The 25,704-nt window shown below is 35.0% G+C and overlaps 1 protein-coding gene across 2 annotated transcripts; it reads right to left on the bottom strand.

The window, feature by feature from the left end:
• Window positions 3,542-21,465, bottom strand: LOC109709494 (autophagy-related protein 18h-like). Of its 2 annotated transcripts, none has more exons than XM_020231754.1 (9): window positions 21,393-21,465; window positions 12,456-12,917; window positions 11,401-11,835; window positions 11,018-11,263; window positions 10,119-10,931; window positions 9,865-10,034; window positions 5,331-5,458; window positions 4,620-5,252; window positions 3,542-4,106 (listed from the first exon to the last, which is right to left on the bottom strand). In XM_020231754.1, exons 2-9 carry the CDS (start codon window positions 12,753-12,755, stop codon window positions 4,102-4,104), a joined length of 2,730 nt encoding a protein of 909 aa, XP_020087343.1. In that variant the 5' UTR covers window positions 12,756-12,917; window positions 21,393-21,465; the 3' UTR covers window positions 3,542-4,101. The 2 variants fall into 2 exon arrangements, with proteins under 2 accessions (XP_020087343.1, XP_020087344.1); XM_020231755.1 differs by having other exon boundaries at window positions 5,331-5,452.

Genomic DNA, 25,704 nt, shown 5'->3' with positions numbered 1-25,704 from the left:
ACGAAAAATTAACGGAGGACAAACGAAAAAAGAAAAATGAAACCACAGGATACTAAATTAATACACTTTAAACCACATGATACTAAAGTGAGAAAATGTAAAACAATAGGGTGGTATTTAAAGTTTATCCTTATTATAATTATTATTATGTCATTGTCTTTACAAGCTCTATTATGATCGCAAAAAAATAGATTTAAATTTTAAAAATAATGGATGGATAGGTGGCAAAATTTTACTGAATTAAATTAGCATGTCACATTATTCTAAACTAGTGATATAACCGCGCATACTGCGGCACTAAAATTGATTACTGTAATTTAAAATGATAGCTATCACTCAATTTCCGATCATTCTAAAGTATCTTTTTTTTTCTTTTCTTTATAAAAATTGCTTTAATTTTTATTTTTTAATTAATTATTCTTATTAGTTTGATCCTTACGGTTTATTTATTAAAAATTGATTAAAATTATTAAAATTAAGGAGATTATTATTGAATTTTACTTATAAAATTTTAGATTAATATTTTAATTTTTTAACTAAAATTACATGTAAATATATATTTAGAAAATATTTATAAAAAAAATAAAGTCAAAAGAATACCAACTACAACCACTCTTCAACTCCAATTCAAATAGAAAAGACAAAGGAACACCAACTCCGAGCACGAAAGTCACCAGAATAGCAATTGGAATTGAAAATCTAACGAAAACTAACGAAAATTTAATTTCAACTCAAAAGCCTCAATTCTTCCCAATTTACCTAAATTCGAGCTAAAAGAAACTATCATAAAAACTCTCCCTCACCTAAACCACAACCAAGACCAAAACTGCAATTAAAAACTTTAACTCAACCCAATTTGAAGAACCTCCACTGTTGTTGCTACCCGGTTGCTGCTAATGTCTCTGTTTCCAGCCTGCAAAAAAGATGGAGGTAATAGGAGAAGAGGGTTGAGCTCTCAAATGGGTGGGAGAGCGAAAAGAGTAGAGCGGAGACACAAAGAAGTTATTCATAGAGAAATTTAATTGACAGAAAGAGCCTTCGAATCAACAGAACTAAACTTGTTTCTGCAAGAAAGTTACAATTTGGGCGCCCAGAACAACATTCGAGCTATCCAAAATACCTCAAAACAGTGTCCAAAATACGAGTGGGCACTCAGGGGGATGATTCAAATTCTCGAGGTTGCGTCCGAAAGTCTCCGGGTATCCTGTACCTTGCGCCCGAAATCCAACCACCACATGACGCATGTTAGCATTGTTCGATACACTCGGGAGAGTTCACCACCTCACTTTTCAGCTACTATAAAAACTTCTGGTCGCCTAAAAAGAGGGCCTGAAATGACTTTCGTAACTCCAGTAGCGTTGCACTGAGAATCTAAGCACCTAATCCTTATGTCTGGATGCCTAAAAGTTGCCAGAACTCTGGTATCGGCAGATTTCAACGCTCTGAGTCTGTTTTCGTCCATTTCACATCAAAATAATTCCGACTTGATCCGACACTTTACAGATGTGTCAACTAACTGCTGATACTGTAATAATTCTAACGGCTAAGTTTCGAAATACCACAGCAATAGATGATACATGAATTACAAATAAAAAAAAAAAAAACGAGCCATACGGCACTATATATTGTACAGATACGAGGGGAGCTCCTATGCATGCTTAGGTGATTTGCACCATAATTATTGAGAGAAAGAAAACTTATCAATTAAAAGATTAACTCTTAATCTATAGAAATCTCTCACCCAATTTATCTTTTATGTGTGCTTTTTTTTTCCTGATCAAACTTCTCTACTCTGCATCGAGCTTGTGAATCATTAAGAGACTACTAGCATCGCCCGAATGGTCTGCTATTCATCCGCTTAGTGAGATGAAAATCGATCAGATAAACACCGATTTTATGTGGATAGCATAGAAGCCGGACAAGTAATTGACTATACCAAAATCTCAAAATAATGAATGAAGCATACGCTACCGACTGCATTGTTGATCAAGAGACATTAACTAGTTCATGATAAGAACTTTAAACATAAAGAATTTTATTTAGACTATATTTTTAAATAGTAACGTGAGAATGATCTGCTGGCACTGGATTGATTTTTTGGTTTTCACTTTTCATATGTAATATATTTAGCTTTTGAAAAATTTTAAAATGTAAAATTATCTTTTTTTTTTGTATTTTTGTGCTAGTAATTTTTTTCGGTGTGGATGGAAAAGTTTTTGTCCCCGTAGGGACGGGAGTGGGGGAAAAGTTCTTCCCATTCGCCAGGACGCGGCAGGGACGGAGATGCTACCCCCGCCTCATGAAATTTTCAACCCCCGCAAATATAGAAGATTAATTTTAATATTTTAATATATTTTTAATTAAATTAAATATTTTAAATATATTTAAATTTTTATATAATATATTAGGTAAATAATATTGATTACTATACTTTTTAGTAACTTGATAGGCTATATCTAATAATTTGAAAGCAAAAAAATAAACTTAATATTCTGATAAAATTTAAACTAATTTAATTATAATTAAATAAAATTTTAATTTTAAATAAAATATTAATTTAATATATTTTTTAAAAATCTACTGGGTTCCTGCGGTCATCGTGACGAGGAAAATTTTTTTCCCGTCGGTAAGTATCAGATAGGGACTGGAATTGTAAAAATCTGTGGGGATAGAAAATGGCCCCTCGTTTCCACACCATTATCATCTTTATTCTAAACCAACCTTATTATGTCATGTGAGATAACAAAATGTCTAATACATAGCAATATAGTAAATTTATACTTAAATAATATTCATAAATAATTTTGTTCTTGTCTTTGTAAACAAGACAGAGAATTTTGACTAATTATTAAAATAATACTATAAACTGAGGGTAAATCTTACCTTCTATCCATCATGGCCTATATTCTCTCATTAATCTAATAAACATTTTTTTAACTGAAAATCCAAATGAATTTTTGTTAATTCTAAGATGGACAAGGTGTAAGATTTAAACATGGATAAGTATTACATGTAGCATTTTCCTGTATATTTTTTATTCCTATCCTCCAGAAGTCTTTCTTTCTCCACAACTGCATGGTGTTATGGAATGGCCCCTCGTCAAGTTTTTGAACTGACACCCTTTAACTTTTAATTTTTATAATTAAGTAATTTTATAAACTTAACTAAAACTTTAACCAAATTCAGATTTTTTCTTTTAGAATTTAATAATTTTGATAATGTTTTAGTAAATATAACGACAACAATCAAAAACTACTAAACTAATACTAATTAATAAAAGTATAAATTAAATTTAATAAAAATCAACATTAGGTACAAGAAAGTTTAAATTTTTTAAAAAAAAAAATGAACACTAATAAGGTGCCGACAAAAGAATAAAAATTAAAGTTGCGAGGGCCATTTCATAGTGATCCGTACAAATACAAAATTTTTTTTCTTTGGTAGTGGTAGTAGTAATATGGAGCTTAATTACACCCCTTTACATTCCCATACGAAAAAGGAGCCATTAACAACTTTTGCTAGTTTTATGATGACATTTCCATGCAGAAGCACAAGATATTAGCATATACTGCAAATGTTTTCCAGTCCATCTCATCAACTGAATACAGGTATAAATAAACCACTATGAAACAACCTTGCGAACATTTTTAGCAGAACATCTGTACAAACTGAACATGGAATGTTCCACCTCCTGGGAGGGAGACAGCAAATGAACAATCCCCTCTACCAAGAGTTCCAAACCATTCCGAATGTCCCACAAAAGTAACAAAAGTATCTTTTCATGAATTACAAATTCAATTATACACGATATACAGGAACAGTGGAAACGAGCAGCCCTTCAGCAGGATGCAGTTGCAGCTAGCGCGTCATTCACAATGCGGAACTATGAAGCCTCGAATTAGTTGCTTCTCCACATCTTGTGATCTCGAAAGCAAAAGAAGAATGAAACCCATAACGAATTGACACACACCAAGTTCTTTTAATACATTTTACTATGTATATGAGAGTTCGATAAGGCCCTTCCTGCACAGCTTTATTTGACGGAGGTATTCGTTTAAAGGGCAGCCATCTATCTAAACTTCCCTAGTAGACTATGTACGTTTAACCTGTCGTACAAAGACGAAGAAAAACAACAAGTAAGAAAAACAAAAAACATCATGTAAGACAAGACAAGGGAGTACTAAAGGGGCCTCGAACTCTGCTAAGTTTCATTACAGTACACACATCTTTAAATTTAAGCATTTTATTTCCCGGATCCTTCCAATAAAACCCCACAGTTGGAGCTAACAAAATCCTACAAGGCTTCCATATAGCCATCCAATGTGATAGACATAGCAGCCACTTGGCAGTCAATGTCCATCTTCTCATAGACCTATGAGTATCTTTTAGGATTAAAGGGTGAAATTGAAGCAAAATATTTCATCTGAGGGGAATTGTCTCATTGGTGGTTGCATGGGGTATCATTAGCAGCAGCCACATTAGCTTTGCCAAGGATGCCAATGGAATGTTTAGTTCAGGAACAAAAAGCTAAAACTTAGAAGACCAATGAAACAAAGCAGAAAGCACAAGGCAAAGGGTGCAACTCAACAATATGACCATCTATTAAAAGTTCTATCTACCTTCTTCACTAAAGGCAAATACACCTCCGAGCATGTCATCATTGTCCCCATCCTCTTCGGGCTTTTCTCTCTCGCAGGGGCTGCTGCTGCTGTCTGCGTCAGTAACAGCCTCAGTTAAGCCACGGCAGTCATCGAGTTCCGATATTTTACAATAGCCCTCATGGAAATATTGGGTGAACTCCACAGAATTATGAGAATCAGAAGCTTCGTTCTGCTCAGAATCAATCACATTGGTGATGCGAGCGGCATCTGACACTTCACTGCTCACACCCTTCTTGTCGGAAGAGTGCTTATCTGCCATTGCTGATCCAGATGATAAGCTACCCACTTTAGAATGTAAGCCATTACTAACAGGCCCATCCATGAGTGAGTAGTTGTTAGAATGTTGAGACTCTAAAGAAGCAAAATCTGTATTTGACTGCTTTTTGGGCATTGTGGCATATGCATCAGTATGATGGGATAGTTCTGGCAGGGAAACTATACATCCGTTATGATTTTCAAGATGGACAATTGAATTTGGCCTCCTAGTATCGTCAGGAACAGAATTCTCTATTGATTGCAATTTAACAGGTTCATAAGGCCCAGTCATCACTTTACCATCCAAATCCTGCATGTTATCGGTAAGTCCTGGACCTGAAAAAGATTGAGAAATTGCTAAGAGTCAACTAAAAAAGATTAAAATAGTAGGATAATTTAATTTGTCATTCTTACCAGAACATGATTCAGATGCAAGAGGGACAGGCTTAGAATGGTTGACGCAGCCATCCTTACTGAACCGATATTGATTGTCACTCTCTGAAGACAAAGTATGAAATCTTCCTCCAGAAAGACCCCTGCATCTTTAATAGGTGCTTAACAATAATAGCAAAGGTACTAACTGTACGACTAACACACCCATGCAGAATGAACTTGTATTTACAAGGAAAACTAATCTATAATGTATGCTAAAATCATACAGTTAATACTGAGAAAACAGAATATGACAATCCATGACTAAAATGAATAAATCAGGCGTCCTCTGTATGACAGTGAAAAAATAAATTCAATGGACTTCCGTGAGTGAATTGGATAGTGACTTTCTTGTTATCAGCATTAGCAATATTCGAACAACCTAAAGAGGGGAAACTTTCAAAATAAATCTAGGTGATTGCAAGGATTGCCAGCTGTTGTGTGCCGCACCATGCAAGTCCAAGATCAGCACTTGGTATGGAGGCACACCACGGCAGGTATGGAAGGTATTGTGGTTAATTGGAGGGTGATTACAGCTTTGTCCTCAAGTCTTCTACAAGCCTTAATGGAATTGTGGCAAGGTTCAATGGCAGTGACGGGGAATATTGAGCTGGTACATAGCAGTTTCATGAAGTAGTGAAATGGGAATGGCGGCAGTCAATGGGGAAAACAAAGAAGCTGATAAACCCAAAACAGGCATGGAAAACTCTAATTTCTAAAACATTGCGTAACAGGATACAATCGAATTCGAAGCACGTGACCTAGCTTTTTAGCTATGAGGGCAACAGTTCATCTTATCCATAACAGCAACTACCACCACCCCATTCCTCTTGTCCCCTCATGCCACTGCCATTCACCATCATGAGAGCCTCCATGTTACTGTCAAACCTGGCCAAAATGCCATTTTAAGCCATTAAAAGAACTCCTAGAAGCTGTAGATCCCCTAGAATGAGGCACAGCACCGTACAGTGGCAGATTCCTTGCAGCAGCATGGACCAGCATGTTGTGCTGGCATGGCACATGCTACTGAGACCTACTGTGCTGGTGCCGGATCAGCATGCCTCACGCCAATACCAAGAGGACCCTTGAGTGGCAGAGTTTAAGTCTTAAACAGCATGCCAAAATTTTACACAAACGAAAGATAGGAGAAAACATACATTGACATAATTAATTTATAAGCTAAAACATCTGTTAGTTCTGTCTGTGGCTGTTGCTGCTCATCCCGGAATAGAGAAGACAGTGGTGATAGGGTTTCTGGTTTCTCAAGTCTTAATACATTACAAATGTTACTGATCCAAGTATTAAGTTCTTTTCATATCCACAAACCCATTAGACCAGAGATTGCGCGGCGCATGCTCAAAAGTGCCTTCCTCCTCATGTAAGGCGCTTGCCATAGTGACTAAGAACATACTTCCAAAAGGGTTATGCACCTGAGAGTGGATGAGCAGCCAAAGTTTTGGGTTTTGGGGCTAGGCAGCAAGCCACACGCCTCCAGGACACCTTTCCTACTGTATGGCTAACTTTATCAGTGCCAGGGCCAAAGGCATATAATAAGGGACAAGGGGAGCCATCGCCCACCCTTGGCTTTTGACAAATTGCATAGCTATTCATTTATTCATATGGTGTGGATCTTTTAAGTAAATTTTGATATTATAGAGGCATCTTTACGAATACCCACGCTTGATAAGTACTTAAAGAACCGGCCACCACTTGTGAAACAATAGTCTTCCTCGATGCATGTGCACGTGCTTTCTCTTTGTAGAGATGTGTTCTCTTTTATTGATTAAAGTTAATTCCTTCTGCATATGTTTGTAGTATTTGCTTATATTTTATCAATTGTATAACTAATATGGCAAATTTTCATGTTTGTAAGATTATTTTTGTGGAATTGTTTTTAAATTGAATCGGTAAGTGATACAGTATCAAAGCTGATCATAAACACCCTTGGTTCCAAGAGTGCGCATCTATCATTTAATAACATAAATTCATATTTGTTATCACTTTTATTACATCTTCCATTAGTGTACAAGATATTTTTATCTGGTCCTTGCAATGCACTTTAGTGCACATGATCGATTTTATAAGAAACAGATATATATTATGTAATTTATTCAAAATTTTATCATATCTTATTTTTTGACAACTATTGTTTGCACTCGACACACCATCTTAATGTATGCACGTTATTATTTGCATTCTATTCTACCGCATTTGTCAATTCTCACCACCCAATGGATTACAACTTTATTATTTAAAAATGATTGTTCTTTTAATAGTTAGATTGAAAGATTAAAACAGGATAGAGAACCGGTCACTAGGGACGTGTTAACTAAAGTGTTTTATAAGGTTTATGGACTAATTTCTCTTTACGTTGGCAAGCTAACCTTTTTTTTATTGTATTTACTCATTTTCAGTTGATCTGCTTCCTGTGACCAACAATTTTTGTCTTACTTTTCTTTATTTAGTTACTATTAAAACAACTTTTATCTTATTACTAGAAATTAGGTAGCAAAATAACTTTTTTATTTAGTATAAAATTAGCACTTAAATAATACAACTTATGTATTAGTTAGAATTATTACCTAATATTTTTGGCGCCCCCTTAAGTTCAATCCTGGCTATCCCCCTGATCAATATGGAGGTTTTGTTTTTGTTTGAGGGAAACAAAAAATTTCGGTGCAGTTTAGTGTGTTGCAAGTTAACTTTTTCTAGGGTTAATTCCGGTGCAGTTGTTTATTTTTACCCTTGATAAGTGTGAAGTTGCATGTACCAAATCTAACACCATCAAAACTGATATAATATTACAAGCGTTAAATGCAGCTATTAAATTTTGACTTCCTGTGCAGTAACATTCATACAATCAAACAGTTATGTAACAATCACATGGTCTATCATTTTCTTTACTCTTTAACTTCCTCCATGGTGACTTCCCCACCTACAATAATACCAAACAGTCCATATGACGTAGTATGGAAGGAACACAGCGAAAAAATAATCGGATTAGGCTAAAAGGGACTATGAAAAAAGATGGAACAATTAGGGTATTATGGAAAAACACTAGTTTCTAAGAGATATTGAAAAAGATGATCAAAGATGGCTGTAACCTGATTTGCATCCCTTTTATATTACAGTTACAAGGTGCTCTTCAATACCAACCTTTGATTATGACTTATTGACTAACTTTAAATCCTAACCATCAAAATGTAATAATAAGTCACATGCTAGTCACATGACCACATAAAAAAATAAATAAAACAATTGGAAAGTAAAAACATAATATTAAAGTTCCTGCGTCACCATATATTTAAGATACTCCCAATTACAGTATTGAATAATAAGAGGCCTAATCCTTCCGCTATAATGTCTAATTGCTACTAATCTAAATTTTGATCTTCCTGAAGTTGAGCATATGTATGCTATATCAGCTAATAACATTTTGGTTGACCCAAGTTTTTTGTTAGAATTGTTACATAAGTCTACAGGAGAGGAAAACTTAACCTTCCTCTGATGTTGATTCATTTAATTGCAAATAACAGCACTAGATAACTTTCAAATGATAGTGCAAATACAACTGATGCATATCTGCATAGATGTATAGATAAATAAATCTAACTTGATAATCAAGCTATAGCATGGAATTATCCAAATCACAATTGCAGAGCTGACTCTTACTAGGGAATTTTTCACCAGTAATTAGACAGCCCAAGTCAGATACTCGGAAATGGTGGATTTCCAATTCTTTGGTTCATAAGTTAACAACAAACCCACTTTCTGAAACTCAGTGACTTTCAAAATTTGCAAGTTTTTAACTATGCTTAAGAAGGTCATCAAGGGTTCTGTATTTCTCTTAGGCCCTATTTGAGCGTTCAAACAAATTATCCTATGATAGCTTATATGCTGTGAATCTTTTATCATTGCGAGTTAGATGTTCAAATTTAGCTCCTTGGAATGTCTTGGCATCTATGATTTGGTAAGATAATGTATTCCATTTACGAGGTGATTTATCTTACTCTGAAAAAATGACTTGAAGGCTAAAAATGGAATGCATTTCCAGACATTTGATCATATCAAATACCATAAGCTTATTCAACAAATGTAAAAAATGTGTTGAATAAGATGTTCATGAATCCAAACAGGACCTTAATCCAGTTGATTCATCTATGTATTTTTTTAAATTAATTATCACACATTATTACTTTATTTAAGTTTACTCTATTTTGATTTACATAATTGAAAGCACATGTTCACCACTTATGACCCGTCTAGTGTATAGGCACTTTACAGAACCTAGGGCAAAGACTACTTTTGCCTTCCTAAACATTGTGAAAAGAGACGAAACAAGTATCAGCGCATCTGAGTTAATCCTAATGCCGACACATCTGCTTTGGAATGCATCCATTATGTTACATATATTATTATGTGGCAAATGTACAGAACTATCAATGATACTACAAAATAGCCTCTTTAAACAGGTATAACATACTAGATGCAAGATCAAAAAGTAAATCGACATTACCTGTCATTGCAATCTTGTTGCGCACAGTGAAACTGTTCAAAAACAGGTAGTAAATCCCTTCTCCTTATTTCGATCTCATGGAGTGGTAATTTTTCAATTTCGATTTCTCCACAATTATCAATAACAGAATTTCCAGCTTCCGAAGATGCATTCATGACATAGAAACAAATCTACAGCATAAATCCAATAGTATTCAAATTTCACCACCATATGAACTTAGTTACTCATAAAAAATAGAATCATTGCAAAGATACCTTAGATTTCTGCCAGATTGGAATCCTCCCAGAACTTATCTGCACTTCAGCATTAGAAAGGAACCAGTGTGGTCTTTCCTGACTACGTATGGACTCTTTTCCAGTAACACTATTGATAGACGATTTGGTCTCATTATCTTCACAGTCGGAAGTATCCACTGAATTCAAAATAGTTTGTTGATTATTGACTATAATACTTGAAACACTCTCTTCTCTTTCAGGCCAATTTGATCTTCTGCATACATCCCACCATTGAACTGGTTCGGCATTTACATGCAATTCCTCTTCTTGGTGCTGAGAAAGAGGACCAGACCCAACTTTTGAGATACTATCAGATGAATCTGAACCTGAAGATGGGAGAAGTTCATGTTGAATAAGATGACCAGATGGTGAGTAGATCAAAAGATGCTCCAATGAGTTGACCTTTAAGGGAACTGGTGCAGAGTCTCGGTAAATAGAATTGTGAAAAACAGCTGAAAGAGCACCAGAAGGTACAGACATCTTTCCGGTAGCAGAAGCAGCAACATTGCTAACAGTATTTAGCCAACCGGAACCATTTTTTATCCTACTAACTACAGAAATTGTGATAGGAGGGGGGGATGGATGAAACTGTTGATCCATAAGAAAAGATGAGCTCGACCACCATGGCCTAGAGAGATTAGGAGTGAGTGATGGCCCATCATTATGAGAAATTTGTGGCTGAAGACTAGCATCGCCACCAAAAGGAGACAATGCAAATATATGGCAGGTACCCCTAGCTGAAACTATCGCTACCCATTGGCTATAATGACTAAAGCAGATGTCTTGTATGACCTGTAATAAAAGATGCAAGAAAATGATCAATAAAAATTTGAATTGGTTTTCGAATTTTCCTGAAATAGTTATGTTTAGATCCTTACAGCCGACGTGATTCCACGATAGAGCTTGTAGAGATGGACATGAGACGAGGTCCAATCATAATGAGTAGAGTTAGAATTGTTTGCTATTGAGGAAGGCATAATCCTGAATACGTTTATGTTATGCCCATGTACAGAAGCTGTAACCAAAAGGGTACCACTAGGATCAAAACAAAGAGCGGATATCGGACTGGTATGGGCCCTGAATTGCGAAATTACTTCTTTTGATATGAAATCTTTGATTACAACCTGCAAAAACTCATCAAAAGTGATCATCATTTCTCAAGAAAAATAAATTATAATGGAAACTGACCTATAATCCATTGCATGTTCCCACATGAACAACAAGAAATAAAAAATCTGGTATTACTATGTTTTGCACTGACCATTCCTGCATTGTCACCTTCACTTGGATGTACAGTTGATGGAAGCCTTCCAATTCTCCTGCTCGAGCTCGAAGATAAGGGAGCGTTAGAACCATCAGGCAGGAGTTCTTGATAATACTTGGAAATAGTTTTATATCCCATGTCTCCAAGATTTAGTATCCCAGCAGCCAATTGTTTACTGGACTCCATTGCGTATCGAGCAACTAAGCTCCCACTGCTAGGTGAAGTGGATGGACTTACTCCTGGAGAGGGAGTTAAATTTTGCGGACTGAGACGCCCAGTGCTCGATATTAAAGGGTTGTTAGAAGCATAAGCTAACCATCTTGGGCCAACAGCCATCGGACCATACCCGAAGTTGAGCCCAGGCGCTCCTTGCAGTGGATAAGTCAACACACTGAACTTGTTCTCAAGAGTAGCTGCATCAAAGCAGTATATCTGTAAAATAGAAAAATGAAACTCATTAGTATTATTCAAAATAAACAGGCATCACTCAACAATTCAAGTCCAAAGCCTAGCCTCTGGAAGAGCTTCTCTAACTTGAGAAGCAGAGGTTAGGCGCTTTTTCTTGTGATTAAAGCTGAAATGAGCTATTGCTCCCAAGCCAGAAGCTCCAATTTGAAGTTTAAATTGGATTAAACACACATACAAAGCGCCAAAATAACAAGCTTTTCTTGTGATTAAAGCTGAAATGAACTATTGCTCTCAAGCCAGAAGCTCCAATTTGAAGTTTCACTAGCTAATGGATTAAACAAACACACAAATAGCAAACCAAAATTAAGGAGCTTTTCTTGTGATTAAAGCTGAAATGAGCTATGGCCCCCAAGCCAGAAGCTCCAATTTAAAGTTTCGCTAGCTAATGGATTAAACACACACACACACACACTATTGGTGCTTCTTTGAACAGATCTGCTCAGCACTCAACAATGGACCAGGTCTACTCAGCACTTAACAATGGATCAGATCTACTCAGCACTCTCAATGAGATTCATCTAGGCCCACCAGGCCCTTACTCTAGACAATCATGATAATTCAATGTAAAGATCAAAAAGGCTTACTTGTGCAGCAAGAGCTACAGCCACTATTCGAGGACTGCATCGGACAATATATACAGTAGATCGAAATCTAAGGACGTGCACATAATTGTGCAATTTCAGTGAGTAGAATCGAACGACTGTGGGTTGCGAAATGCAGTTTCCTTGCTGAGACTCGCTACTGGCTTCTCTAATCAATGCGCTCAGACGACCACCCTGAACCATGCCCGAGCCATTTGTTTCGTCCCCAGCAACAACCAAAAGCATAGGATGTGATGCTACAAATCCTTCACCTTCATCGGATTTAGCTGGAAAGGGTTGCATCTGTAAAAATGTAACCGGACCATCACGCTTCGAGACCAGTTCGCACACATTGGAAGCATCCTCGACATCAAGAACTTGAAATCCATTGGGATAGCCAAGAAGTAAAACATGCTTGAAGAATGATGGGCTGATCTCTAGCTTGTCAAATCCAGACCATAAAACCTGTTTGTGTAGTAAAATTTCAAAACATATTCTCAGAATTAAGTTCACAACTTCAAAAGAAAAGGGTCATCAGAAGAGAAATTACAGAAGCGGAACGCATTCCATCATTTAAAGCATGAGAAAGACATGAAACTAGCATAGTGACTAGTTGGTGGATAGAATGAGCATAGTGGTATATATCCCTAGTATCACATTTAGATAATCACGATATGCAAATTTCTGCCTGGAAGTGGACAGGTTAAATAGAACCAATGGCCAACTTATCCAACAGGATAGCAATTCAAAAGTGTTAGATGAAACAGCACTATGACCAATCCATTATTCTAGCCATTTTCCGCCATCCCTCAACCAAATGCAACTAGAATAACAAAAACTAATGTTCCGAGGAAGTATTAGCCTCTCTGTTGGGATAGAACTCTCCAACCAAAAACTACATAAACATTTCATATAATAAATAAGTAGGATCCAATCAACAAATAAACCAACATAAAGAGGAGTATGACACTAAAGTACTAAACTATTTATATTTAATAGTTCAAGTACAGCCAATAAAGTTGTTAAAATGAACCAGTTCTTATATCAATGTTCAAAGCCCACATTACCCTTCTTGATATAACAAATACTTGAAATCCACTACTTCATCTCGCCAAAATAGAATTTGTTTGACATGCAAGACAAGTAAAATATTAACTACGAAATTGACCCAATATCATAACCATCAATCACATAAGCATATCAGACCTTAGCTTACAAAGTTTGGACCAGAACATTTAAACTAAATATTTGACTTGCTTTACGTTTATCTCAGATCTCTATTGCAACTGGTTAACCAAACTGCTGGACCATAGCAAGCATCGAGTACATAATAGGACGAAAATACTAGACTATGCAATATTATTCTTCCAAGCAAACAAATCCTAATTTCCAACCACAGTCTACACATTAGTAACCCAGTCCTTTCCATGAGAACCACATCGAATGAAATAGTTTCAAAACATGCATTTCACGCTATGTAACATAAAGCACATCGTACATAGATAATTTACCAAACCTTAATATCTTCCCACAGAACCATCACGCACAAAGCACTAATCTGGCTCCACATGTAATTGCAGTTATAGTTCATATACCATGACACATAATATGTGAATCTCGAAGTTGCAAAGAAATCTTTTAGTAAAAACATATGGAACTAGCCTGAACTTTAGGTCATTTGGAAGATAGTATTCAACTATTCAAAATTTTAGCTTCATGACTAATCTACTAATTCATTTGATTTGCATTTGAATATATTATTGCCTGCACCCTGTGAATTCATACATCTATTTACCATGCCTCATCCATCCTTGATGCATCTCATGCTTTCAATCCAAGCATATAATTCTTAGGTAGGGAAAGCAACAACTTAATAAGTGAAAATCGAATTATCAGATAGGTTGGAAGCTGGACGAAGACACGGTGAACGGATGTATGAATAAAACGGGTGCAGGCAACAATTTCTTAGAGCCGTCAAATAACACAAATAAAATAAATTGAAAAGTTAGGCAGTAAATCAAATTTTCAAAGATTAGGTAATTGTTTCCAAATGGCCAAAGGTTCAAGTTAGTTCCGAACACTTTTACCAAATCCTTTTGTTATTAGTTATTAACTCCTGGTGTGGAAACTGCAATTTCATTATCTTCCATGTAATGCTTGATACATTGAAGAGTGGGATCACGTGCTGTGCTCTTAGACCAATTGATGTAAATTCAGAGTTGAGCAAAAACTACAAAGTAAAGAAACAGAAGAACGTAAAGATAAATTAAGAAGAAGAAAGGAAAAACAATAAAAAAGATAGAAGACCTAAGGCTAGAGAAAACTGCTCTCATTAGTATTTTTTCCGTCGTCCAGTTAAACAACTTGCATTGATAAGTTTCCATTGTCCAGTTGCTCTCTTCCCTGATGCCTCCATCACCAGAGATATAAAAAAACCAAGCTGGGCCTACAAGAAAACCTCTAATCATTTAAACCTTTTCCAAACCCAGTTACTACCATAATAGGACTCTTTTGACATCATACATCTAATTGATTACTTGTTTAAAGCTCTAAGGACTCCAATTTAGCAAGCAAGACCCCTACATATTATCCGTCCTTTACTAGGGGTTCTTAACTAGCCTAAATAAAGCCCAAATAGGACCCTACGGAAGGTAGCAAATATATGGACCAAAAAAAAAATAAAAACATCTTCCTGAAATTGTAAGTAGATCCATTAGGGAAATATTCTGAGCCAATTACAAGCCTAACTCATAACAACCAAGAGACAAATGAAACTAACTAACATAGGACCCAACATATACCTCATCCAACCAAATCAATTTAGAATGAACTGCATCGGCTCTTTAGACATGTTATTAAAACATGACAAACTTGCTGAATCAAAACGCTATTAAAACCTAAAATACTGAAGAAAAAAGCAAAGAACAAAAGCTGACATTGCATCCAACAGTCACATTCCAAAACTCTCTCATAGGAACTTTAATTACTCTGTCTGGTTCCACATAAAACTACAGAAAACTTTTTTTTTGGAGGGAAAAAACATTGCGGTGGAAAAGTAATTCTGTCTGTTATAATATATAATACATATATAAATGTATATAATATATAGTTAATAATTTATTATATTATACTATACATAATTGTATGCGATGTATTTTTAATTGTTTATATGTTACAAGATATACATAAAAATTACCTATATATATATATATATATATATATATATATATTTATATATAAAAGGAGGTGACAAAAAGTGCGAGCAGTCCACAGAGTTTCCGCAAACTTGTGGATCGCGTTCCATGAACTCATGGGCCGCAACTTTGCGGTCGCAAACTTTTCGTTTCAGAGCGGAAACAAAAAGCTCTCTTTTTCAGTTATTTGTAAAACGTTTTCACGTGAAAATTAATTTTACTATGATCCAAACACATGGAAAATTGTTTTCCTGCTGAGAAACATTTCTTGGCCTTCTTTTACAGCCAACCAAACACCCCCTAAGTCTCTGTTTTTCTTTCGGAGTTTAAATCAATACAATAAACCACATTAAAGTATGTTCACCAGTCAAGATTGCAAATAGTGAATTGTAACTTCTTATACCATCAGCACTACTACAATAGTCATACTATTTTACCAACTCAGATGAAAAATATAACACGGTTCCTTCCATGTCGGAAGAAATATAAGTATTATAATGCATGAGCTTGGACCAGTATATCTTCTATATCTCTCATACGTAGAATTATAAGGCCTCTCTCATAATCTCTTTCTTTTACGGTTTTACCCAACATTATGCAGGCCTCATGTTCAAGTTTCACTTAATTCATCAAGAAAGAACAAGGTTTAAAGTGCCCCGTGCCGTACGGCACGGGGCAGCACGAAATAAGGGGGCAGTACAGGGGAGTCGGTTCTCGTACTTCGTATCAGTGATCTTGCTGGTCGGTTGGACTCTGTGGACCTTGGGTCCAGGCAACACATTGATTCTCTCGTCATGTGTTTCGATCTGGTTGATCGAGGTTCGGCGTTGTACGCCCTTGTTTCTGGCTTCGGCCTAGGCACCGGTTTCAGCCGGTTTTTGTATTGAGCATACCAGCATGACTTAGTCACAGCACTTGGGGGTATTCACGACACCGGGTCGGTTTGGCCACCGACCGGAGGTGTACTTATCCGGATAGGTCGTCCTGTGGGGCGGGTGAATCAGGTCGGTGCAGATCAGTGACAGGCAGCTCTTGAGGTCTGCGGACCAATATAGCAGGACCAGATTTGGTACAGTTTTGGTTTGGTTACCTTGAGGCATACTCAGCTTTGCATTCCTCACAGTAGCAATTTTATTTATTACTCAGTTATCTGTTATAGCTACTGTAGTTTCTTCGTATTAGCATCTGTATTTGTTTACTATATTGTTGTTTACCTCTTCCTAATCCGGTGAGTACTCCTCGCCTTCATCGGCTTGCGGTACCCACTGGGAGGGGAGACATGTTTACATGTTCTCACCTCCCCCACCATTTTTCAGGTATCGCCGGCGGTGAGAGTTGAGACGAGACGTGAGACACGTTCGTAGTGATCGCTAGAGCTTCCGACCCAGTTTGTCGGTTTAGTTCCTACCCTATTTACTTTTGTTATTAATAGCTTTGATATTATATGGTTCAGTTGGTTTATGTTATTCGAATTCATGTGGTTTTGAATGAACTATAGAACTCGTGAATTTTGTGAAAAGGAAAAATGGTTTTCTACCCCTCGTGATAGCGTTTTTAAAAGATAAAAGTTTCCGAGTAGGAAACAGTTTTCAAAAGAATTTTTCGTGGATTTCTATTTAAACATTGAATGTAAAACTGTGATGTGAATGGTGAATGTATGAATGTATAGTTATCTCTATATTCATGTAGTTGTGGTTGTATTCGATTTACTTGTTGTACTTGTGCGACGCCGTGCAAATACAGGGGAGACTCTGTCCGTGTGAACAGTAGATTTTCTGTATTTGTGGCGGATCTGGCATACCCTGGGGTCAGATTTTCAAAAAAAATTTAGACGCTTTTCCGCCGTGTTTCAAACTAAAAGGGACCCCGAGGCGTGATAGATTAAAGTGGTCTTGGACCCCCCCTCCCCCCCGGCACACCGCGGCACGAACCTAAGTATCGCACGAAACAACGCGATACGCAGGTCCATGCCACAGCACTGTGCCGTGCCGGCACACTTTTTTTTTTCACTTTTTTGCTTCTTTTTTTTTGTTTTGTTCTTTGCGGTAGCAAGAAGCATCCCACACCCCCAAAGATATTGCAAATCGAAAATCTACTTGTTAGGTAAGTCAAAAAAATTATAATTTAATTTTTCTGTATATCAATATACCGGCAAATTTTTAATTTACATATCCAATCAATACCGCAGGGGGCTTTACCCCCCACACCTCCCTCGTATCCACCACTGACATCCATTTTTTTCATAAATTATTCTATCAAAATTTATCGCGCCGCAAAACTTTAGGCAAATTAAGGGAACAAAATCGAACTCAATAAACAAATTTTGAAACACATCAAACATTAAATTTTATTTTTGCGTTAGAAGATTAAAAATATTGATAAAATTTAAAGCTAAATTAAATCAATTGATACTTAAATTTATTTTATTTATTTGTCATATAATTTATTGCTTAATTTTTTTGATAGATCTAATAATTTTGAAAAAGTTATTTAAAAAATAATTTTTTCAAATACTTTTTAAAGAAATTTCAAATAATTTTTAAAATTATTTTAAAAACTATCTTTTTGTATTTTATAAAAGAAAGACTATAATATGGTAGAAAGAAAGATATCTTTGCATTTTTAAAATTTTAACCTATAAAAATTTCTATTCTGCATCAGGTGTAGTTGTACTTTACATACAAAGAAGCTTACAAGTATGTTAATTGATGAATATAGTAAGCTATACGTAGCAAATACTCATAATTATTTGATTTAATTTTTTAAAATAACATTATAAAAGCTTATTGGAACCAAAAAACTGAAATAAGTTCGTGCCAAAACATGCTAGTAGGAGGTCATGCATATCCATCGGCACGCAAGGTGTACCATATGTCAGCACGGAAGCATGCCAGTGCCGTACTGTGCCAAGCAAACAGCGACACACCCCCGTACCACAGCACTTTAAACCTTGAGTAAGAACTCTTCTTTCATTAACCATCCCAAATCAGCTCATTCAATTTTTATTAATTACCAAACGCTACAAGTCTACCGACCCTAAAGTAACAATCACCACTAATACTCTTGTTCATTATTTGCATGTATATTGAAGCACTTTTATCAAATTTCTACCACAATTTGCCTGCAGTTGAGAATTCATCCAAACAAAAATGAGACCATCTATTTTATAACTACACGATTTTCTTCTATTCGGCACTCTACCAACCTGATTTCAAAATATGACATCAGTAGTAGAAAACCACAAATCTTAAACCAACCAACTTTGACATTCAGCTCCTTTCCTGAAGGACAAAAACTACTAATTTTGGTAACCTGTTTCGAAAGTACAAGACAACTGTTCGGAGAGTTTTGAATGGAAGTCCAAAGTTGAAAATCGTAAAGCCAGTCAAGCATAAAGAGGCAATACCAGAGCCCGTCAAGCATAAAGAGGCAATACCAGAGCCAGTCAGGCAACAGCTAATGACTAATCAGAGACAAATGTTAGGACATTCAAACAGCAATTAAATATAACCAAGAAAGATATGTCCCTTGAAGATCAATAAGGATAAAATCCTTATTTCCGTAGGAAACAACTTGGACATTGCAAACTAATGGATCCCCGTTCGTTTGCCCTATAAAATTGCTAGTGTTGCTCAAAAACCAATTGAATTTCAAAGTAAAATACTTATCTTTCATCTGGTTTAATAAAGAAAATTAATTATAGACATGGAACCATATGAAATAAGTATACATTTGATATCTATCAAACTAATTTCATGTTAATTTTAGTTAAAGTATAATACAACCAATCTATGCTGAAATTATATCACCATAATGTGCTGATTGCTCTCATAAACGTGGTCGAAGATCATAAGAAATAAGACCCTTGCAGTCACAAAATCCAAAACTTATATATATATGTTTTCACATCAAACTTAATAATTCAAGCAAAATCATACCTTTGAATTTGAGAAAACTTTTATATCCTTACAAATATCTTTTATTTTTCAATCAAGCAAAATTATACTTTTGCATTTGAGAAAACAGTTACATCCTTTCATATATTTTCTATTTTTTAACATCACTCTGTAGATATTTACATCATTTTGGAGGTATTTATCTTAACGAGCAGTATCACTTAGCAACTGATAATCTATGACTGCAAAATGACAGAAAACTGTCCTTAATTTCGCCTAAAAGCAAATAATGCACAGACACTTTGTAATAGGAGTCTAGGGCATAAGAATCAACGCAAAACAGTCATTGCTTCTTCTAGGATCTGCCCAACCTTCAACTCGCACATAATATCTTTTTGTGTAAGCGGAGGGTAAAACTGCAACCTATGATAGCTCTAAGGAGACTATTCTTTCACAAATTTCTCAAGACAGTTTTTTACTTGACATCTGCACTTTTTTAAGCTCGAATTGCACTGAAGTTGGTTCAATATATAACATGCCGAGAAATCAACAACATCAATTTCTGGTTTACTTCCAATGTCTATTCTTACCAAGAAAAGAAGGAATTGAAAAAATTAGATGAACAGATATATATGTTGGAAAAATATAGTTCATAAAAATCCAGAAATCAAAGCAAGTTAGAAGCTGACGAGAAATCTAAAACCACTTTTACTTAGCATTTTATTCTCTGAAATCAAAAACAATAACAAAATCCATATCACGTTTAAGTAGTAACATGAGAAGATTTAATCTCTAAAAGTAGCAGCCTCTTTGTGATGATCTGCGAAGTTGAGTTGTCAAAGTATGATTCACTTAAGTTATCGAAGAATCGAGTCGATCAAATAAAAAGGAATTGTACAATTGCTTTCCTACTAGGAAAGCATTAGAAAGGGAAGGAGAAAAAGTCAAGCTAATGATATGAGCACATCTCATTGTTACCGTCTGTCGTATGAGCCTAAAATAAAAAGCAACTAGTATGATCTTCATAAACGATCAAAGATGATTCCATAAAAAAGATGGTGGGACATGAAATTTTAGAGAATGAAAAGCATCATCTTCCAGAAACTCCGCAAAACCAATCTGATTAGAGAAGAGACAGAGTCTGTCTTACTCCGAAAGAAGGGAATAGTAATCCCAAAGAAGGGAATACTATGTTCTTGACAACATCGAGTTTTGGGGAGAAAGCACAAGTAACCTTTTTGGAATGTCTCCACAAGATGGTCAAACATTATATTCCTAGAAACAACTTACGGTGGCAAAAGTGCAAGTCTGAAGCCCCTGGAGAAATTCTACATAGGAATATAGAGCAGGAAGAATCATTCTAAACTTGCTTCCCCCACAATTCTCATTTTCCATCAGGAATCGAACTAGCCATCAACTCAATCTGAAGCATATCTTCCAAATATAGAAGAAAGTCAAACTCCCAATGCAGTTCATTCTTCTGAAAGATCACAGCCTGAATCCAGGTGATTCAACTTTACAAAAGGTAAGTTTCTTTTCCAAAAGATGGTTCCTTTTGCATGCTATCCTAAAATTACCGGCTTAAGAACAAGGTCCACTCGATCCGATACATCTACTTCAGAAAATAGATTCTACCTCAACATCAAGAAGCAGCTTTGCAAAACAGGGACAATCTAGCACAAATCACCGCTCAATGCAACACACCACATGACATCACCAGTTAAACTACGCTGAAGTATCATTACCCAATTTGGAAACGTATCAAGCATGGAAACTACAACACTTTCCGAACAACCCTAGCAATCAACCATCAATTTAGGTGGGGGCAATTAGCAGAAGGAAGCAAGCACCTGGTCCTTCTCATCCTCGGGCGGGCGGAGCGCGATTGACGCTGCCACTGAAGCCCCCCGCCGACGACGTGACGCGACGGAGCCGCGCGTTCGACGACACCCCGTCTTCAAGCACGACGAGATGATCCGACGAGCTCATGGTAGCAACCCTTCTTCCCTTCCCCTCTTCATCCCTTTCCTCCCCTCTCCCCTCCCACTTCCTCTCCTCTTCCTCCTCCTCCTCCTCCTCCTCCTCCTCCACCCTCCTCTCCTCCTCCTCCACGCCCGCCTCTACCAACTTCCGCCGCCGCGGCCGCCCATCTCCGATCGCCGCGCGCCTCCTCCTCCGCCGGCCGGCGATGCCCAAATTACCATCCGCCGCCGCCGCCGCCGCCGCCGCCGCCGAATCTCCCTCCCTTCAGCCTCCTCCGACGCCCTTCTGACTCATCGCCTCTCCTTCCATCGCCTACGACTCCCTCTCCCTCTCCCCTTTTAGACCCCAGAACAATAAAAACCAACACAACCCCACCTCACCCCCTCCGCTCCTCTCTTATCGCCTTCTCCCTTCTCTCTCTCTCTCTCTCTCTCTCCTCGCTGTTGCTTTCGTGTTCCCCTCCCTCTCTCTCTCTCTCTCTCTCTCTCTCTCCTCTCTACCTCTTTAAATAATCCGAATTAATCCCGTTCCGATACTCCCTCGACCCACGTTAATCGCACCCCGAAGCGTCCCTTGTCCTATCCTTATCCCCTCTCCGACGCGTGGGAATACGTTGTTCCGATGCGGGATAGGAGGAGCACGGGAAACGAAGCGCTTTAAAAAAATTCGGAGGAGATTGCACGCAATGGGAATATAGTAGATTAGATCCCTTGCGGAGGTTCCCTATTCTCCTCCCCCAATCTCTCTATTCTTACTGATTGCGTTGTCAGGATACGTAATTCCAAAATTATTCTGAGCAACAATGCCATCAACGTACTCATAAGTATAAACCTATGTTTGGTTCAAAGGATAAAGAAAGAATAAAAAATTTATTCCTCTCATTCTTCCAAACGGTGTCAAATAACGCCAAGAACTACTGTTCTCTTCTTAACGGGTTATTCCAGAATAACCCATTAAGAGGGGAGAATAGTAGTTCCACCTATTGGGTGGAACAAGCTATTCTCTACCTTATTCCTCTACGAATTAAATTATAAATAATTATAAATTATAATTAATTAATGCAATTAAATTTTTTAATAATTGACTAATTAATTATTTAAGTTATTAAATTAATAAATATTTAAATAATAATATATTTATAATTTATTATTATTTATCTAATTAAATAGTTAGCCATATATTCAATTATTTACTAATATTTATATTATTTAAATAATTAGTATTTTAATTTATATAATTAATATATTAACTAAAAAAATGATTAAATAATTAATTACTATTAACATGTCGACTTATTTTTTATAGTTATTTACTAATTAATGTCATCTTTGTCATCTCATATAGTAATTTTAATTAATTTATAATGTAATTTTGATTAATTTATTTATTAACTTATTAAAATATTATTTACTAATACTTAGGTGCTTAATATTTAGATAAATTAGTTTTATTTTCAATCATATAATTACTCTTATCTCTACTATCCCAACCTAATCAACCAAACGTAATTTTTCTTATTCTTCTAAATATCTCGATTCTCGTCCAAACACAAATTTGAACTAATTCCTACCTATCCCAAAAGTTATACCTATCCCAAGAATAAACAAAAATTGGTTGTTCTCGAACCAAACGGTACTTATACTAGTCGCCTCATATTTCATATCAATTCATTTATCTCTCAAATTTTTTTTTTTTGGGAGAGATAAGTAGCACGCTACCCGCTTCATTTATTTCATTTAAAAATAAACTTAACTGAAAATATGAATCAACTAGAATTTGAACTTGGGATCTCGAGTACCAACCACCAATCCCTTTGCCATTTGCTCTAGGGACGGTCAGTATATCAATTTATTTGTCAGATCAACTTTTTTTAAATACTAATGTATCGTTTAGTTCGGATATAAGTAAAGATTGTCTATTCTGGGGATAGATATAAATTCAAATATAAACAAAAACAAGACTAATTTTGAGTTTGGATGAAAATTTGATTGTTCTCGGGAGTCGGGAATAAGAAAAATAACATTTGGATAGATAATATAAAATTAAAAATCTTTTAAATTCAAAATTTTAAAATTTAAATTTCAAACTTTAAACTTAAGATCAAATTTATATTTAAAAAATACAAAATATAAAATTTTAAAATTTAAAAAATCAAATTTAAAATTTAAAATTTTAAAATTTAAAATTATAAATTTTAATTTTGAGATTAAAAATTTAAATTTTAAAAATTTTAAATTTTAAATTTAAATTTAAAATTTAAATTATTAATTTTGAAATTTAAATTAAGAATAGGGTGGAACAATTAATAAAATAATAAATTTATAAATTTGATAAAAATAATTTTTTTATTATTAATAAATTTATAATTTTTTAAAAAATTTTTACTTAAACTTAAATTTAATAAAAATAATTTATTATAATATTTAAATATAATTTATTATAATATTTAAATATAAGTAATATGTATTAGTATAGTACAATTAATAATTTTATAATAAAAATAATATATTATAATATATTAATATATTATAATATATAATATATTATATTTATATAATTTATTTTTAATTTAATTTATAATTTTAATAAGTTTGAAATTAAACATTGGAATAACATTATTCCACCAAAATGGTAGAATAGTAAATTCCAAGCTATTCGAGATAGTCCGGAATAGCAATATTTGATTAGACTAAAATATCGTTACATTTGGCTGACGCTTATACCCCGAACCAAACGGTGCTTTAATGTAATGACAACAGTTATCAAGATTCTTTCAAGTTATAGCAACTTTTGGATTATAAAGGTGTAAGATATATATATCCTAGATGAAGTGTACAAGTAATATTTCCTAATTATTGCACTGTGGAAATGTATGCAAACCCTCTCAACTATGCGCATTTCTGAATAACTCTCTGAACTATAAATTTTTTTTATTAAAATCTCTCAATTATGAAATTATGTAATTTTAGTCAAATAAAATTAAAATTTTATCAAATTAATAATAATATTAGAAAATTTAATAATTCAAAGTACATTTTGACAAATAAAACTAAATTAACTAACTAAGAGGAAATTGATGCTGGAATAGTTAAAATATTCCATCACTTCTATATCAGGGAGTCACCAATATTTAGTCATCTAAATGGATATAACAAAGTGAGAGAAATATAGCCTTGAATGGGTTAGTTGCAAAATTTACAATCCAAAATGGATTGTAAATGTAGCATTGCTCAATTAAAAAAGAGAAAAGTAAACTGCTATTTGTCCTTCAATCCTTTAGCTCATCTTTACTTTAACATTACACATGATTCAAAAGTTATATTTAGTCATCTTATAATTTTATCCCTATTTTATCCTTAAAATTTAGTATCAAAATAGGGTAACAAATTAACATTTTTTGATAACTACAGTACAGTTAATTGTAATCTTTTAAACCACGGAGTGGTAAAGTAAAAATAAGCTAAATCACTAGATAATTAAGTGTAATTTTATGAATCACATGGTGACAAAATATAAATTAGGTAAGCCACAGGTGGCAAATTAAAGTTTATTCAAAAGATAGAAGACCACAGCCGTTCTCAGCGCGGGTGCCAAAAGACTTAATAATTGATATTTGAGAGTCAAAATTCAAAGCTTTGTTGTATAATATTTTTAGTCAAGTTCATTTTTAAAAGGAAAAACTTCAAATACCATTTCTGTGGTTTCGCACTTTCTCACTTTGGTATTCTATGATTTAAAGTGTATCGATTTAGTATCCATGGTATTATTTTTCTCTTTTTATTATCCTTTCTACTAATTTTTTTTTCTGTAAATCAGGGATAAAGTTAAAACTAAAAAGTACTAAAATGAATATTCGATAAACTTAGGTAAGGTATTTGAAATTTTTTATATACAATTTAATAAAATATTAACGGAGGAGCTGACGAAAAAAGAAAATAAAATTACAGAATATTAAATTGATACACATTAAATCACACAAATAATATTTGAAGTTTGCCCCTTTTAAAATATTGAACGAAACAGATAGCACACTATATTTCTTAAAACTAATTAAAGAAAAAAAAGTTCAAGGGTAAATTGCAGAACGTTCAATAGTTGACGGGGCCGCCGTACATTTTGACCAAATTATTGTTTCCTTTCTTTATACTGCGAATATCCTAATCGGCGCAAGCTGGATTA

The sequence above is a fragment of the Ananas comosus genome, linkage group 4, assembly GCF_001540865.1.
Source record: "Ananas comosus cultivar F153 linkage group 4, ASM154086v1, whole genome shotgun sequence".
Classification (NCBI taxonomy): domain Eukaryota; kingdom Viridiplantae; phylum Streptophyta; class Magnoliopsida; order Poales; family Bromeliaceae; genus Ananas; species Ananas comosus.
This window is presented reverse-complemented; position numbering and strand designations above follow the sequence as displayed.